The sequence below is a fragment of the Haemaphysalis longicornis genome, unplaced genomic scaffold, assembly GCF_048455015.1.
Source record: "Haemaphysalis longicornis isolate Haplotype H1 unplaced genomic scaffold, Haemaphysalis longicornis Haplotype H1 scaffold_13, whole genome shotgun sequence".
Lineage (NCBI taxonomy): Eukaryota > Metazoa > Arthropoda > Arachnida > Ixodida > Ixodidae > Haemaphysalis > Haemaphysalis longicornis.
This window is the reverse complement of record NW_027526233.1, coordinates 93,674,983-93,692,341: the sequence shown is the minus strand read 5'-3', so window position 1 is coordinate 93,692,341 and position 17,359 is coordinate 93,674,983. Positions and strand designations below refer to the sequence as shown.

The 17,359-nt window shown below is 45.3% G+C and overlaps 1 protein-coding gene and 1 non-coding gene across 4 annotated transcripts in view; both read left to right on the top strand.

The window, feature by feature from the left end:
* The window catches only part of LOC144164405 (thrombin inhibitor hemalin-like), a 111,343-nt gene extending 96,645 nt beyond the window's left edge, over positions 1–14,698 (top strand). For all 3 annotated transcript variants that reach the window (XM_077694926.1, XM_077694927.1, XM_077694925.1), the window contains 2 exons: positions 4,517–4,576; positions 14,427–14,698. In XM_077694926.1, the coding sequence (XP_077551052.1) occupies positions 4,517–4,576; positions 14,427–14,632 (266 nt within the window). In that variant the 3' untranslated portion in view covers positions 14,633–14,698. The remainder of the gene's footprint in view (positions 1–4,516; positions 4,577–14,426) is intronic.
* Positions 11,320–11,392, top strand: Trnat-ggu (transfer RNA threonine (anticodon GGU)). Its single transcript has one exon. It is a non-coding gene; the product is annotated as a tRNA-Thr (tRNA).
* Positions 14,699–17,359: the final 2,661 nt, after the last annotated feature.

Below are 17,359 nucleotides of genomic sequence, written 5' to 3'. Positions count from 1 at the left end.
CAACAATGCCACACCGTATTGCAAATCGGAATGAATCTGCCTGTGCCAAGAGTTGATGCTCTACTCGTATTCTTCTTCTCCCTCCACTCGTACTGCATCTGACGATCTTCTTCCTTGGCTACCAGTTGTTTGCTCATGCTTGACGTCAGTGCTGACCTAAGGGCAAGTTCAAACAGGGATAGGAGGGATGTTGCAATATTAACAATAGTTTCAGAAAAGATCGAAAGTACACAACACGTGCTTTGGCGTTTTCGAACACATTCCAGGCCACTGTGGCCCTTTTAACGCCATGTGCATACTCACCACAACTCTTAGAATGAAGACAACGTACAAGCGTGTTTTAGTATAGCTTTACCAGCCGAAGAAAATTTAACTGGGCACGACATACCTTTTATTCAATAATCACGGTACGCGGGATAATTCATGAACTTTTACAACCGGATTCTGCACGTGCTAATTTACTGAACAAAAACTGAAAGGTTATTTACAGCCACGATCTTATATTTTTGCGTGAAAACGCAAGGTAGTCGGTGTTTAAAGGGATTAATTACAGTTAGGAAGCAATGCTTTCTTTTCTACACATGAACTTAATTGTTAAGTTGTTTAGGTTGTAATTCCCGTAGGTTCATTGCCCAGGTTATATGATACGAAGTAAAAATTTCTTTAAGTTGCCAGATGTGAGGGATGCCAGCCACTTTCTGCTGTACATTCAGAAAGATGCAAAGCAACGCAGGAAACTGCGGAGAAAAATACGTCTATGGCCTACGGATCCACGGGAAATGAACGAATGGATGTGGCTTAGCAATTAAAATTTTAAAGGTTACCACTCCTTTCGCCTGCTGATGTGTCCATAAAGTTTTGCTCTCTAGTCTTTTATGCAATGGTTGTATCACTTCGGTGTTATACATAAAATCGCTCCTCCAGATAACTAAAACACGCAGCGTAACGGGGGCGTAAAATTCTGCAACTAGTAGAAACACGTGACCGTAGCTTAGGTCTTCGACTCTTTACTAGTGTGATTGACTTGCAGCTCCTTAAAATACAAGAACAACCCATCTTCAGCTTTTAAAGCATCAAAAAAGCAAGCTTCAGAGTCCTGGAACAGTCAAATATTAAGCTTTCAATGACTACAAACAAACCTGTAGGACTGACCCTCCGGTGAATACGGGCCAACCCAGCGTAAGACGAGAAATCCAAAAGTTGGGCGAAGTAATTTTTTTTGTGCAGACAAGGACATTTCGCGTGGCTACCAGGACAGAGAAAAAGGCGGGACAAATTCAAAGGCTGAGGTTTTATGCGTAAACGTCACTTTCTTTCAATTATTACCCAGGCGAATGTTTCGCAAGCAGGCAAACCTATAAGCAAAAACAACAACTCATACGCTCTCTGAAACGTCGTAACCGCTAATTTGATGGCAATTTTAGAAAATGCGTCGCCAGCGACCTTGTGAATATAATCTGTGACGATGGTACTTTTTTTAATATTGCATTACCGTAGTACGGATGGAAACGGATGGGTACTACGTAGTTGATACTCCATATCTGCTAACTTTAAGGGCAACATGAATGTAACAGGACCAGTGCCTGTTCGTATTTGACGTGTTCTTCGTCGGTCTTTATTGGCGCTGAACGGTAACGTAAGGTGTTTTGGCACTGTAACAAACTTTTGGAAGCAACTGCATTTCAACCGACCCTCTGAAAGGCGTCAGTGTCAGGAAAATTTCGAAAAAGCTCAGTAAAGAAGCAACGATAAGAGGCAGCCCGCTGCTGACCCGCATTTAGAGGAAGTTAAACAAATCTTCCAGATATATACAGTAAAAAGAAGGCATCCCTAATGCAATGCACTTTTGCGGGGGAATCCACTGACCACGCGGGGCTACTTCGGTGAAGTTTTCATACCGTTTTGCCCATAATCTAAAGACCCAGCCGTGGTGCGCAGGAACTGCTAGTTTTTATCGCACTGCCTTGGGTTAATACTTCGATAATGTATATGTAAATTCATCCTTGCGGTCTTTAGCAATGAACCAGAGTATCAAACTTGGACTTTAAAGCGTGTTCTCCATGACAGTCATTGAAGCAAGTCAAATACGATGCTCACTTCGAAAACACTCGAAAAAAAAATAAACTCGCGAAAATTTTACAACTGAGCAACAATGATGATAATAAAATACTCGAGCAGAATGTTTAAAAGTGCTCGATGCTGGTTTTCAAAACCAAATGAAACGAAGCATTTCATTATTTGCTGCCTCTTCGAAAATCTGCGTATTTTTAAACACATTCTAGTAGTGCGCAGCCGAGCACCGAAAGCCTTAAAGGTAGTGACTGATTGCAGGTTCCATGTGTTGACTACATACGTTTTTCTTGGTATGCATGTTTGTATCTGTAATGGCTCCGCTGGTTGCTTCAACCACAAAGTATCGCGGACATTTCATGAGCCATCAACCTAATAAGACATGAAATCGCTAAACCAATAGCAGGTTAGTCAGAGGAAACACAAAATTCCCTGTTATTCTCATACAATATTGGTATACATATAAGTACTAAGTGTATTTGGTCGCGCTACGTTTAAAAAGTTCATGTGCGACTGTTTCTCCCATGTGGATACAAACCTGAGGAAGATTGCACTTTTACACCATTCTGAATTTTTTTTCGCGGAACAGACCTCTTAGATTTGCACACTGTGCCATAAGACCGGTCATCTAGCGAGACAGCAAGGTATTAACGGCCATGAAATCCGGTTAACAATGAATGACTGTTGTATTTGTCATTATAGGTAATAACAATTTTTGAGCCATTCCCTGTCAACCATTTAAATATCACCCGGCAGGGAGGCTAACTGTATAAGACGCCAGTTTTCCGAACTCAAGGACATGGTTGTGATCCCGGCTACGACTAGTGCTTTCCTGGTGGAATCGTGAAGTGAATCCCTTGCTTGTCGAAATTTAGTTGCACGTTATCGATCCCGAGGTTGTCAAAATAAATCCGGAGCCCCAAATGAGGCGCACCTTAAAGACCAGTTGCTGGCCGGACCCGGTAAATGCGTAATCAAGCGGAAATAGAAAAGCGGTCATGACCACAAGAGGGATTATAAGCAAATTTAAAGACCACCCAATTTATATTAGGAGGCAATCCGTTAGGTGCATCGCGTGCATTTGTAAACCTGCAATACTCTCTCTAGAGAAGCGAGTATTTTTCAGCAGAATAAATTTTGTGGAGTTGGGTAAAAAAGACGGGTGCATAATTTGCTGAGATTTTTTATCTCTGCTTTTGACCTGCCTATACTTGTTCCGTCTTCATTAAGTAAAAACAACTCTGTGTAGAGCCTATTTACTAAAAGTATTTTCCGACTAACTAGTCAGTAAAAATTCTGGTGTATTAAGAACATTATATTTACTTTTACTCTCTTTTTTTTGTGTTGGCCATGTAGGCAATAGTTTTTTGTGTATACACAAGTGTAAAAATGTGTGTGTGCGTGTATAAAATTCCGACCACACTGGATATACCTTTTTAGTAAAATATCAATATCAGGTCTTTGGTGAGAACGTCACATTTAGATATGTATTCAGCGATGTCAGTGGCGAAGTAGCAACCAAAGCCACGGCTTTTTCACTGGATACAATTGTTTATCTAATTAGCACCGCGAGTAACGGTCAAAATAGGGCCGCAATATGGTGGCCCAATAAAATGCGATGCGTATCTCTAGTTTTTGACGCAGCCCGCTAATACATAACGTTATCATGGCCGTTGGCACGGATGTTTTGACGAAAGAAGACACTATTACCAATCACATTGCTTTAGGAGAGGGGTCGGGACGCTCGTCGCTAAGGCGCTTTATGATCCACCCAAACGACAGCTGAAGATGCTGGTGGTGAGCAAGGTCGAGCAATGCTTAGCGAGGGAATACACAGGGTTCTTTGCCATTCCCCAGTAAGCTAAGGCCTATAAACAGGGTGACGAAACAGGCTTCTCGCTTCCCTCTGCATTAGCCCAGTCTTGCAGATTACCTAAACTTCTCTTCTGAGAGTCATAGTGCCATGCGACCAAGTCGGCTTGATGGGTCATTCAGAAGTGACCCCCAACATAGGGCATTATGCTAGTAAAGACTTCAAATATTTCGCCTATAAATATAGAGAAAAGTTTAAGTATTCTACTATTTCTTTGTTTTTCTCGGAAAACGTTGCATCAATACCTGTGAATGCACCATCGCGCCCGGCCTAGAAAACTCAGCCGTTCAATATAAACGGAATTTGCCCAGTACGTTAATTTTTAGCCACACACATAATATTTAAACGTAATGAAACATCTTGTCAGGAAATGAGGATTGATTTGTCAGAAGATGGACGAACGCTACAATTTGAGTAATGCTGAACAAGGAAGCTTTCAAAATAGAGGCTCCAGATTACCCTAAACAAAGCTACAACAATATCTTAACAAAGGGCTCTTAGAGCTTTCTGTTATGGCGGACCATCTCCAAAAGCTTGCGGAACGAATTTCATTGTTGATAATTTGTTTTACAGGATACAAGAACGAGACGACTGGAAGAGATCTTCACATACCACCATTTCCGTGGGGGCGCGGTAGGTTCAATTCCTCCACCAAAGCTCTTCAAGACATAGTAAATAGTGTTTAGGGCTACGGGCTCTTGTTTTTAAATAGTACATATTCAAGTTGTGAAGGGTATATACCATCTCCAAAACAATGGTACGCTTCTACAGTAAATCCGCTTCACAACGTATATCGTGTTTTTATAACCTAAGAAATTAGTGTTGCCCGTTAATTTTTTATGAAGAAAGTACGATAGTAATTTTAGAAAACGCTGTAATTGGAATTTTTAACGCGCTCTCGGCCTTTTTTAAAAATTTTTGCAAAAATATAATATTTAATATTTGTTCTCTAATTATTACAAAATATGCAGTCCAAAAATACACCCAAACTCTTAGTTGGCCCCGACGCGTAATCTGGAAAAGAACATGTCATACTGTTATTTGTCGTAGAAAGTGCGTTAGAAGAAGAGGCTGAATTTGGCCCAATTAGAAAATAGGATTTTTAATGTTGCTGTATTGGTGAAAAACTTGTTTTAAAATGCCTCCTCCTCACGTATAGAATCCTGTGTGAAGGGCTGTAATCGTACTTTCATGGTACAAAGAAGCTGCAAACGGATATGGTCAAGAAGGTGACTTTATGCAACGTATTGATGCAAAACAATATTAATTTTCTGTGTTGTGGTCAGCTTATCGCAAGGCATCAGCGGAGTAATCGTTTGTCATGACGTGGCCTTGGAATATTTTAGTAGAGGGTCATTAGATGAGTACAGTACTGCTTTCCCACCAATCGGCTGATCCCAGTGCGTGCAAATAGCCACATTGCCCTATTAGACGTCATCATCTAAGCCAAGCTCCACATCGCTGGATGGCATATTTTAGTTTATGTAGGGCATAACTCCTGGAATCAGGCGCAGGCTGCTAGAACCTGATGTTACTCGAGTGTGACACGTCGTCTATTTTTCAAAGGCATTCGTGTTATCTACGTCCACAAATTCCTAGAATACAACTCCACACAGCTCGAACTTTAAGAGTCAGCCCAATTGTCCGTGTCCCGCCACGTTTGCTGAAATGGCCCAGCTGAAACTTCTTCAACTCAGCGCAAAGGACGGGACGAAGAAAGGTAAGACTAAACCACAGGCGCTGACGAACAACTGAGCGCTTTATTGCAGCAGAAAACATGTATATATAAAAAAAGGAAAACAACAGAAGGACCGATAATGACCTAGGAGATATCACACCGAAAAAAAACACGATATCTCGTAAACATGAACCGCCACGTGCGGATACAAAGTCTAAAGTTCAAGATAGGTACAGCATTTCTTTTTCCAGAAGGAAAACTGATGCCTCACTAGTACAAGCACCTCCTTTTTGATCTTGAACGCTTCAAAGATTTCCCGCTCTCTTCGTCCGGGATACCGCGCGAGAATCATGCAGTCATGGAAGAGGGGGGCGCAGCCGCAGGAAGCGCATTGCGTTGCTAAGGTGGTGCTTGATGACGTCTTTACATTGTTGGCATGCTCCCTCAGGCTATAATTGAGGCAGCGGCCTGTCTGCCCGATGTAAGTTCGCCCACACGGTGACAAAGGAATCTCGTATACGACGTTTTCCACACATTCAACATAGCGTGTCATGTGATTTTTCATGCATGTGCTTGCCTTCGGTGTTTCAGCATTGACCCGCTTGCACAATCGGCCCAGTTTTTTAGGTGCAGAGAATATGAGCCGAACATCTGCCTTGCTTACAATCTTTTTGAGGGCATGGCTGACGCCGTGGACGTACGGAATCACCGCTGTTTTTTGTCGCTCCTTCTGAGGGCTCTTTTCTGGCCGTTCTACCGTTCAGTTCGGCGCACAGCAAGCTTGTCAAGAGGGGACTTGCCATGGGGGTTCTTACAAATGCTCTCAACAGGTCCTGTCCTCATCAGCTACAACACAGTTTCGACGCCCAGGTCCGCCGCCTGAACTCTGCCGGCTACCCGAGTGACCTTGTTTGCGCCTTAGCGTCGAGGTTGTTGCGCGCGCTTTCCTCAAGAGTTCCAGAAAAGAGCCCTCAGAAGGAGCGACAAAAATCAGCGGTGATTCCGTACGTCCACGGCGTCAGCCATGCCCTCAAGAAGATTGTAAGCAAAGCAGATGTTCGGCTCGTATTTTCTGCACCTAAAAAACTGGGCCGATTGTGCAAGCGGGTCAATGCTGAAACACCAAAGGCAAGCACATGCGTGAAAAATCACATGATACGCTATGTTGAATGTGTGGAAAACGTGGTATACGAGATTCCTTTGTCACCATGTGGGCGCACTTACATCGGGAAGACAGGCCGCTGCCTCAATGATCGCCTGAGGGAGCATGCCAACAATGTAAGGACGTTATCAAGTACCACCTTGGAAACGCATTGCGCTTCCTGCGGCTGCGCCCCGCTCTACCATGACTGCATGATTCTCGCGCGGTATCCTGGACGAAGAGAGCGGGAAATCTTTGAAGCGTTCAAGTTCAAAAAGAAAGGAGGTGCTTGTACTAGTGAGGCATCAGTTTCCCTTCTGGAAAAGGAAATGCTGTACCTATCTTGAACTTTAGACTTTGTATCGGCACGTGGCGGTTCATGTTTACGAGATATCGTGTTTTTTTTTCGATGTGATATCTCCTAGGTCATTATCGGTCCTTCTGTTGTTTTCCTTATAATATATATATATATATATATATATATATATATATGTATATATATACATATATATATAGCGAATCAGAATAGGAAATGAGGGGCTCGTTGAAAATAACACAGAAATAAGGGTTGGCAGTCGAAAAAACCTCGGAAAGCAAAGGGGAGGATGTGGTAGATCATTGAAACAGATTAAGAATTTGGAAAGAAAGAAAGAAAGTGAAGAAAAAATGCCCGCCAGGTGGGATCCGAACCCACCTGGTCACCCGAACCCACCTGGCCACCACCCCCAAGCACAGGAAACAAAAATACCTAACATAAATAGCCCAGAAAGTGAAGGGGAAAGTCGCCCCGCCGGTAGCGTAGTGGTTATCGCACCAGACCGGTATTCTGGAGGTCGTGGGTTCGGATCCCACCTGGCGGGCATTTTTTCTTCACTTTCTTTCTTTCTTTCCAAATTCTTAATCTGTTTCAATGATCTACCACATCCTCCCCTTTGCTTTCCGAGGTTTTCTCGACTGCCAACCCTTATTTCTGTGTTATTTTCAACGAGCCCCTCATTTCCTATTCTGATTCGCTACATGCATAGCGAGGGCCTCTGTTCTGGCAGTCTTGGTGCCATAGGGAGCTTAAGAGGGTTCAAAGCTGGTCGACCACTCTGGACATGTCGTAGACACTCGAGTCACGACCCGGGGGTTAAAAAGAAGGTCCCCTTCACCCCGAGTAGTCCGAATGGCGCTGGCCACCACCCCCAAGCACAGGAAACAAAAATACCTAACATAAATAGCCCAGAAAGTGAAGGGGAAAGTCGCCCCGCCGGTAGCGTAGTGGTTATCGCACCAGACCGGTATTCTGGAGGTCGTGGGTTCGGATCCCACCTGGCGGGCATTTTTTCTTCACTTTCTTTCTTTCTTTCCAAATTCTTAATCTGTTTCAATGATCTACCACATCCTCCCCTTTGCTTTCCGAGGTTTTCTCGACTGCCAACCCTTATTTCTGTGTTATTTTCAACGAGCCCCTCATTTCCTATTCTGATTCGCTACATGCATAGCGAGGGCCTCTGTTCTGGCAGTCTTGGTGCCATAGGGAGCTTAAGAGGGTTCAAAGCTGGTCGACCACTCTGGACATGTCGTAGACACTCGAGTCACGACCCGGGGGTTAAAAAGAAGGTCCCCTTCACCCCGAGTAGTCCGAATGGCGCTGGCCACCACCCCCAAGCACAGGAAACAAAAATACCTAACATAAATAGCCCAGAAAGTGAAGGGGAAAGTCGCCCCGCCGGTAGCGTAGTGGTTATCGCACCAGACCGGTATTCTGGAGGTCGTGGGTTCGGATCCCACCTGGCGGGCATTTTTTCTTCACTTTCTTTCTTTCTTTCCAAATTCTTAATCTGTTTCAATGATCTACCACATCCTCCCCTTTGCTTTCCGAGGTTTTCTCGACTGCCAACCCTTATTTCTGTGTTATTTTCAACGAGCCCCTCATTTCCTATTCTGATTCGCTACATGCATAGCGAGGGCCTCTGTTCTGGCAGTCTTGGTGCCATAGGGAGCTTAAGAGGGTTCAAAGCTGGTCGACCACTCTGGACATGTCGTAGACACTCGAGTCACGACCCGGGGGTTAAAAAGAAGGTCCCCTTCACCCCGAGTAGACCGAATGGCGCTGGACACCACCCCCAAGCACAGGAAACAAAAATACCTAACATAAATAGCCCAGAAAGTGAAGGGGAAAGTCGCCCCGCCGGTAGCGTAGTGGTTATCGCACCAGACCGGTATTCTGGAGGTCGTGGGTTCGGATCCCACCTGGCGGGCATTTTTTCTTCACTTTCTTTCTTTCTTTCCAAATTCTTAATCTGTTTCAATGATCTACCACATCCTCCCCTTTGCTTTCCGAGGTTTTCTCGACTGCCAACCCTTATTTCTGTGTTATTTTCAACGAGCCCCTCATTTCCTATTCTGATTCGCTACATGCATAGCGAGGGCCTCTGTTCTGGCAGTCTTGGTGCCATAGGGAGCTTAAGAGGGTTCAAAGCTGGTCGACCACTCTGGACATGTCGTAGACACTCGAGTCACGACCCGGGGGTTAAAAAGAAGGTCCCCTTCACCCCGAGTAGTCCGAATGGCGCTGGCCACCACCCCCAAGCACAGGAAACAAAAATACCTAACATAAATAGCCCAGAAAGTGAAGGGGAAAGTCGCCCCGCCGGTAGCGTAGTGGTTATCGCACCAGACCGGTATTCTGGAGGTCGTGGGTTCGGATCCCACCTGGCGGGCATTTTTTCTTCACTTTCTTTCTTTCTTTCCAAATTCTTAATCTGTTTCAATGATCTACCACATCCTCCCCTTTGCTTTCCGAGGTTTTCTCGACTGCCAACCCTTATTTCTGTGTTATTTTCAACGAGCCCCTCATTTCCTATTCTGATTCGCTACATGCATAGCGAGGGCCTCTGTTCTGGCAGTCTTGGTGCCATAGGGAGCTTAAAGGAGCCATGAAGAGAAAACACAAGTTTGGTTCATTCGAAAGATTGCCTCGTTAGAACCATAGCGACACCACTTATAACGCAAACTTCGCTCAAATAAGCTACATAATTAGGAAAAAAGGAAATGACCATGCGACCCACCAGCTCATTTTCCGCAACAGAACCTATGCCGTCACATGGGCTAAGCTCTGCGATTGGCGGAGGCCGGCAAAAGCAAACGCATGTTAGGCAGGGCTTACAGCTTGCATAGCGAGCTAAATGCCCGTGAAACATACTGCACATTCTTTTTATGACAAAGAACGGTGGAGTAAACGGTTGAAGGTCCGAACGAGCTCGCAAGCGTGTGCGCCAATGCGTACGAAACTAGCGCCGCGGCCGAGCTCGACATCTCGCCGTCGCGCAGACGAGTTTTCGGGTTCGAGGCTCTTCGGGGCCAACGAACCGTTCCAGCACGCACAGCCGCGACCTTGCTTGGTATCGTAATCCCTTCACAGGAGGTTGGCCGTCATATCGCCAACCAGCAAAGGTAAAAATAGAAACGAGGGGAGTAAGGAACAGCAAGAAGCGACGAGATAGTGCCAGTCGTCGGGTAAGTTTCGAATGGTGTTGGCTTGCTGCTGTCGTTACGAGCTCGTTTCCAGTTTACAACCACTGAAAACTTCAGTTTGTTCAGTTACGGCAGGGACCCTTACGTTAGCTCACTCCTGGGACATGCTGGCGCTCGTCGCCGACTTCGTCAAATCGCTCTGACCTTGGGGAAAAAAATGCCGTAAACACCGCGCATTGACGTTCGTATCTTTCTGGTCGAAGCAGAGAGCTCGCGCGAACGGCTTTCCATACACGACACCGGCCAACTGGCATAAGTGATACTGCTACTGAAATTGAACTATTATTAACCGTAATCAAAATACGGCACATACGTACCAGTCTATATTCGTCCGTCGCGACGGGGCTGACGAGGCAGCGGTGCCGACGGCTGGGCGTTCGTCTGTTGTGGCTATCGCGGAATGGTCGCTTTCCCGTCCACCGCGTATCCCACAACTCTTGCCGCTCGTGCACTTAGAAGCATTGAGCGTTTTTGTGGTGTGAGGTTGTTAAATGCAAGCCCGAGCTCCTCGGCGAGAGTTTTGTTCTCCGGATCACGCGATTCCATGACTAGGGCTGCGGGTGCACTAGGTTTTACTAGTATTTTTAAAATGGCCGCCGTCTCGATCGACTCCCGCGTGTGGGTGCTATATGGAGTCGCCATACTAAGTATCTGTTTCATGGACCGGCTCTATGACGCCATTGTACACGTCACGGAATGTTCAATTTTAGCGGGAGATTTAAAATTTTGGCTTAAATTGCCTTATTTCTCAGTGAATAAAGCATCATTTGCTTCCGGGAAAGCGCTTGGGGTACTATGAAACACCTAATCTTTCGAATAAAACAAACTTTTGTTTTCTCTTCATGGCTCCTTTAAGAGGGTTGAAAGCTGGTCGACCACTCTGGACATGTCGTAGACACTCGAGTCACGACCCGGGGGTTAAAAAGAAGGTCCCCTTCACCCCGAGTAGTCCGAATGGCGCTGGCCACCACCCCCAAGCACAGGAAACAAAAATACCTAACATAAATAGCCCAGAAAGTGAAGGGGAAAGTCGCCCCGCCGGTAGCGTAGTGGTTATCGCACCAGACTGGTATTCTGGAGGTCGTGGGTTCGGATCCCACCTGGCGGGCATTTTTTCTTCACTTTCTTTCTTTCTTTCCAAATTCTTAATCTGTTTCAATGATCTACCACATCCTCCCCTTTGCTTTCCGAGGTTTTCTCGACTGCCAACCCTTATTTCTGTGTTATATATATATATATATATATATATATATATATATATATATATATATATATATATATATATGTTTTCTGCTGCAATAAAGCGCTGAGTTGTTCGTCAGCGCCTGTGGTTTATAGTCTTACCTTTCTTCGTCCCGTCGTTTTCGCTGTTTTTCTTAGTTTAACAATGTACCAATTGGCCCGTCAGCATACCCTTCTGGTTCTTTAACTCAACGAAAGGGCAACCTCAGCTCAAACAGCACCCGCACTCCACAACGGCTACAACAGCATGTACAACACTGCCTGCTTGCGCAACCGCCTTGGTGACCTTCCACGTTTTTTTGTCGGCCTGTATGGTGTTCGTATTCAAACGATTTCGCCTACTGACAAACATGCGTCGAAAGCCGATCTTATCTAGAGTGCCGGCACTTTCGCAATTTGTTGCGGGACCCACTGTGATTCTGGAAGCTGACTTCACGGCGCGCCAAAATCTCGCGACAACTGCCATCGTGCCGCCACGGATACGTATCACCGTTATACTTCTAGCGATCGCGTGGGTAGCTCCGCATCGGCGGGACGTGTGCACAGTGCGCTGTACATGCGCAGTCAGTGGAAGCATCCTGGGAACATACACTCGTCAGTATTGGTCGCCCAACAAAAGTGAATACAATGCATTTGTGTGAAAACGGTTGCGCCGCTGGAGAAATCAACTTGCGAGATTTTCAATACCTGTAGAATATAGGAAGGACGAATATTTCGCGAGTCATTACGGTTATATCATGCGAATCACGCAGAACGTTTGTACTCTGACAATCTGTTCCACCTGGTGCGTTTTCAGGTAGCGCGCTCAAAGTTGTGACTGGAAATCCCGGACTGAGTGCATAGCAACAGGCTAATTTTTATGGAAAGAATAAATGCTTCTATCAGTGCTATAGACGAGTGTATGTTATAGCCGAGCTGTAACTATGAAGTGCGGCCAATACCTAATATGAACGCAGCCGTAAATCCGTCGCTACCCCATTACGTTCTGCATTAGAGTAGCGCTAAAAGTATAAGTGACTACAGGTGTCAAGACTGAGAAATTGACTCTTGAAGTACGTTGATTGCGGCGCATGACAAGATGGCCAAACTACCAGTGTGCTGTCCAAGCAACATTATAACACGTTATTTCGGCAGCGACGACGTAAACGTGCTTACATGTTGCGTTGTTCACCTATAAAAACCTTGCTGCTCGAGACGTATTTGCGTCAGGGCTGCGGGCACAATTATGTGCTGCGGACAGAAATTCACGGGGCGAGCGTAGCGCCACTCGCGCCAGAACAGCGCAACTCTGGTTCTGTCTGGCAGCGTCGACCGCCTTCAGCTCCGGTGAACAGAGATTTACAGAAAGGTGTGCCGTAATTTATTTGCGTGCATATTTACGAAATTCTGTAACGACGTCATGCAGAAATGTTACATCGTAGCGGGAAGCCTTGAAATGAAACGGCGAGCTGATACAATGCTGTCGACTTGCTGCCGATCCGTAGGTTGACACAACCAGCGTGATCGTGTTCAAATCTATGCATTCTCCCGCGAAAGTTTCTTCTCCTATCTTCTTTATGGAAAGATGAAGCCGTGGTTACTGCATCTTGAAAAGTCAACGCTAAGTGAGCGGATTACATGTTGCTGTAATGTACGAGCAGCTTTTTGCGGGCTGGTTAGCAGCCTGGTGGGTAGGCGGTGAATACATATGTGGACATTACATCTGTTCACAACGAGGGCTGCCAAACACCGCTATGACAGCGTAGTTTAACACGCAGTGTTTCTACTCTGCTTCATCCAATATTTCAGGTCTATATCTCCGCATTATATACCTATAACAGCGTATTGGAAGTACACTCAAGGCTTTGATGTTCCTGAACTTTTTGACAGCTATTGGATAGCATAAAACCATCCTTTCTTCCTGCAAAAAACTTTCAAACATTTGTCTAAGCCACTGAAAAGCACAGAAAAATTCGGATAAGACGCTCAGCAACAACAGTTGTAAATATTTGAACGCAGGATGAAATTTTCGCGTTCGAGAAGGGGAGTAGGCGGAGAAACCACATTGATCCCATTCGTGTGGCTGCGGTAACTCCGGACTAGTGCGGGGTGTCCTCAGGGCACTAACTTTTTTTCTGGGTGCCTTTGGGTGCAAAGGTGTTTGCGGCAACAAAAGCGCTACTATATATCAATCAGACACCTCATGCCGGTCGCGTTTGTGCGGAGCAAAAATAGTCACCGAATATGAACATTCTCTAAAGTATTTCGATATGCCTATTTGATGCTCCGCTTACATCTCCTCATCCCTCCTCGCCCAAATCAAGTTCTTTGATAACGTTCTCGTGAAGATTGTTTTTTCGCTAATCCGGTTTTTTATACAGCTGGTGTGCTTGGCTCACACCTGAAGACCCGTTAGTTTCTTGGTGGAGGGTGCAATATAAACTGAAAGCTATCCATTTTCTTGTCTCCGTAAGGCTGGAAAGGGAGTTATTATCTGTCTTGCACTGCTCCTGCAGAAGCTAAGGACTTCTTAGAATAAAAAACTTAAAATCTTACACCAAAGATAAAATAAAATGGCTGCGTTCAAGCTCGTTTTGGTTGTGTTTCGCAACAAGTCCCACAGGTTATGCTGTGACGAGCGCATTAACCTGGACAGGATTATCGTGGCACACGCAAGAAATGGGTGCAAGGTACTTCCGTCAGCAGCAATGTTTGATAAAGGCCACCTTATCATCAGCCCACTAATATAGTCAGTCGAATCCCGAAGCCAACTAGCCGATCTTCGCACTCTAGTCAGTTAGGTTTTTCTTCATCTTGATATTTGCACAGACTGGGACAAAGCGTCATCACATTGATTTTTGCGAATGTTGGCTGATGCACTGGAGCCAGGGACTTCATGCTTGATGTACTTTTTATTTCAGTGTCTTCGTCGCTTCCAGTGTGCTACCTCCCTCCGGTAAAAGGACCCTGTGACGCGTTTCAGACGCGCTTCTTTTACAACGTGACGGCTGGGGTTTGCGAGCCGTTTCTTTTCAGCGGCTGCCGCAGCAACGGAAACAACTTCCGCACTCTCGACGAGTGCCAAGTGGCCTGTGAGCCGCGGGAGGAGGTTCTTCCTCGCGCATAAAACAGGACAACACAGCTCTTTCTCCACAGTAAAGAACTTCCCGTCCGCACATAAATTGTACTAACATTAATTTGAAAAAAAAAAACAAGAAAAGCATTCTGGGATAGCTTCTGAATACGTCGCTGTCAAAACCACATTTAAATAAAAAAGGAAAGTTTAGTGTTATGAGAAACTGACGGGTATTTGGCTTCCACAAAATATTTGTGTTAATGTGAAGCACTAAAATTTATTTGAAAAAATGCACTCAAACACCTACAAGCAAGCACTTTCTTTGAATCTTTGCTGCAAGAAAAATAAACCTTCTTGAGATCTTGAATAAAAGTTACAGTTTTTAGTGTAAGTATTGATGAATGCATTGAGACTAGTGGAGAAAGCTTCCTATTCTTTTAAGAAAAAAAGCTAGCAATCCGCAACTGCACCCAAACGTCTTCTGAGACGGCGCTCAACCACACAGCAGCAGCGTCCACCGTCGTCGCCTGCGCGTAGGCGCTGCTACGATGAGGGCGAGCTGGCAATCACAGCCGCGTCAAAAGGTAACAACGACATCACCCTCCAGCCATCACACTGCAACCTCGTCCCGTGCGGTCGTCTTTGACAGGTTTTAGTGTTACCAGACACGTGGACAATGCCCCATGGCGCCATCGGGTATTGTCCACGTGTCTACGAGAGATTATTGTGTGCATATATATATATATATATATATATATATATATATATATATATATATATATATATATATATATATATATATATATATATATATGTATATATATATATATATATATATATATATATATATATATATATATATATATATATGTATATATATATATAGATATATATATATATATAGAGAATAAGGTTTGCCAGTCAAGAACACCTAGGAAAGCAAAGGGGGGAATGCGTTAAGTCATAGAAACATGTAAAGAATTTTTTGGGTCAGAAAGATATTGGTGAAAAAATGCCCGCCGGGTGGGATCCGAGCGCACGACCTCCAGAATACCGGTCTGGTGGGATAATCACTACGCTACCGGCGGGGTTATTTCCCCACCACTTTCTTGGGTATTTATCTTAATGTATTTTTGTTTCCTGCACTTGGGGGTGGTAGCCACCGCTACTCGGACTACTCGGGGTGAAGGGGACCTTTTTTGTAACCCCCGGGCCGTGACTCGAGCGTCTACGACAGGTCGAGGGTGGTCGACCAGCGTTGAACCCTCTTAAAGCTACCTTTGGCACCAAGATTGCCAGAACAGATATATATATATATATATATATACCATAGAGAAGTCACTTTGAAAAACCTAATATTTATTCTAACGTGTCGGGCGAAAACGACCAGCCCCCGGTCGAAACGTTCGAATAAATATTGTTATGTTGTTAAAAGTGACTTCTCTATATTACAGTTAACCTGGCAGCCAGGACACGTTTCTTTTACTATATATATATATATATATATATATAGATATATATTGTGACGTGGCAACGAAGGGGATGAATGAAAAGATAGTAATTACAAAAATTAACTGTATAGTAAAGGCAGAGAAGGCAACTACGATGTCTAAGGCACTGCACGCACACCAACATCAGCGAGCGTCTTCATCTTCTCTGGCCTATGGGTTCATTTATAACAGAGGGCCATGTAAAATGGCAGGCCGAAAAGAAGTAATAAAGGAGATAAGCCGGCAGTATCGAGGCGCGACGAATTATATGAGAAAGTAACATAATGGAGAGGGACGTCCCCGTCACTATGGTCGGTGGACGCTTACATTGCGAGTATATCCCTGAGTTTCCCGATAAATTTTTCAGCGAGCCCATTGGTTTGCGGATGACAGGCCGTGTTGAGGTTGTGCTAATGCGGCAGGACCGAAGAAGGTCGTCGACGACCTGAGATAAGCACCGACCACGGTCTGTGATCAGCTGACGAGAAACACCGTAATGAAGAATGACGGTGTGTAGTAGAAAATTGGCGACGTCAATGGCCCAGCCGGTATCAAGGGCACGTGTGATGGCTTAACGCAGGTTTTAATCGTTGGTAACGCCATCCACCTGGTACCAGATCAGGGTAAGGGGAAAGAACCGAAAAGGTTCAATTCAACACGGAAGAACGGTTCAGAAGAAACATCAATCGTTTGAAAAGGCCTGCTGGAAGTGACTGAGGCGTCTTGTGGCGTTGGAAAAGGTCACAAACCGTGACATACGTATGCACAGACCAGTAAAGGCTGGGCCAGTAAAAGCGTCGCTGCACACGGTCGCAGGTCCGAGTGACGCCAAGATGGCCGGCAGTCGGCACGTCATGAAGCTGGTGGAGTATGTCGGGATGAAGATGCTGAGGTATGGCGAGAAGGGCGTCAGTGCCATCCGCCCGGATGTTGCTGCAAAATAGGACGCCAATACGCAGTGTAACGGCGTCCACAGGTGGGTCGGACGGCTCTGAGTTAAGACGGTCTACAACCTGTCGAAGAGATGCGTCGAGTCGTTGGTGGGCGGCTATGTAATGCAAGTCGTACAGGGAAAATGCGCAGGGGTCATCATCATTCCGCATTGGATCAGGCGAATGAAAAGGATGACGAGACGAATAGTCGGCGTCCGAGTGCATGCGACCACACCTGTAGACCACCGAAAAGTCATACTCCTGGAGTCTTAACGACCAGTTGCCCAGTCGTCCAGACGGATCTCGTAGCGAATCACGCCAACATAGGGTATGATGGTCGGTAATGACCGCAAAAG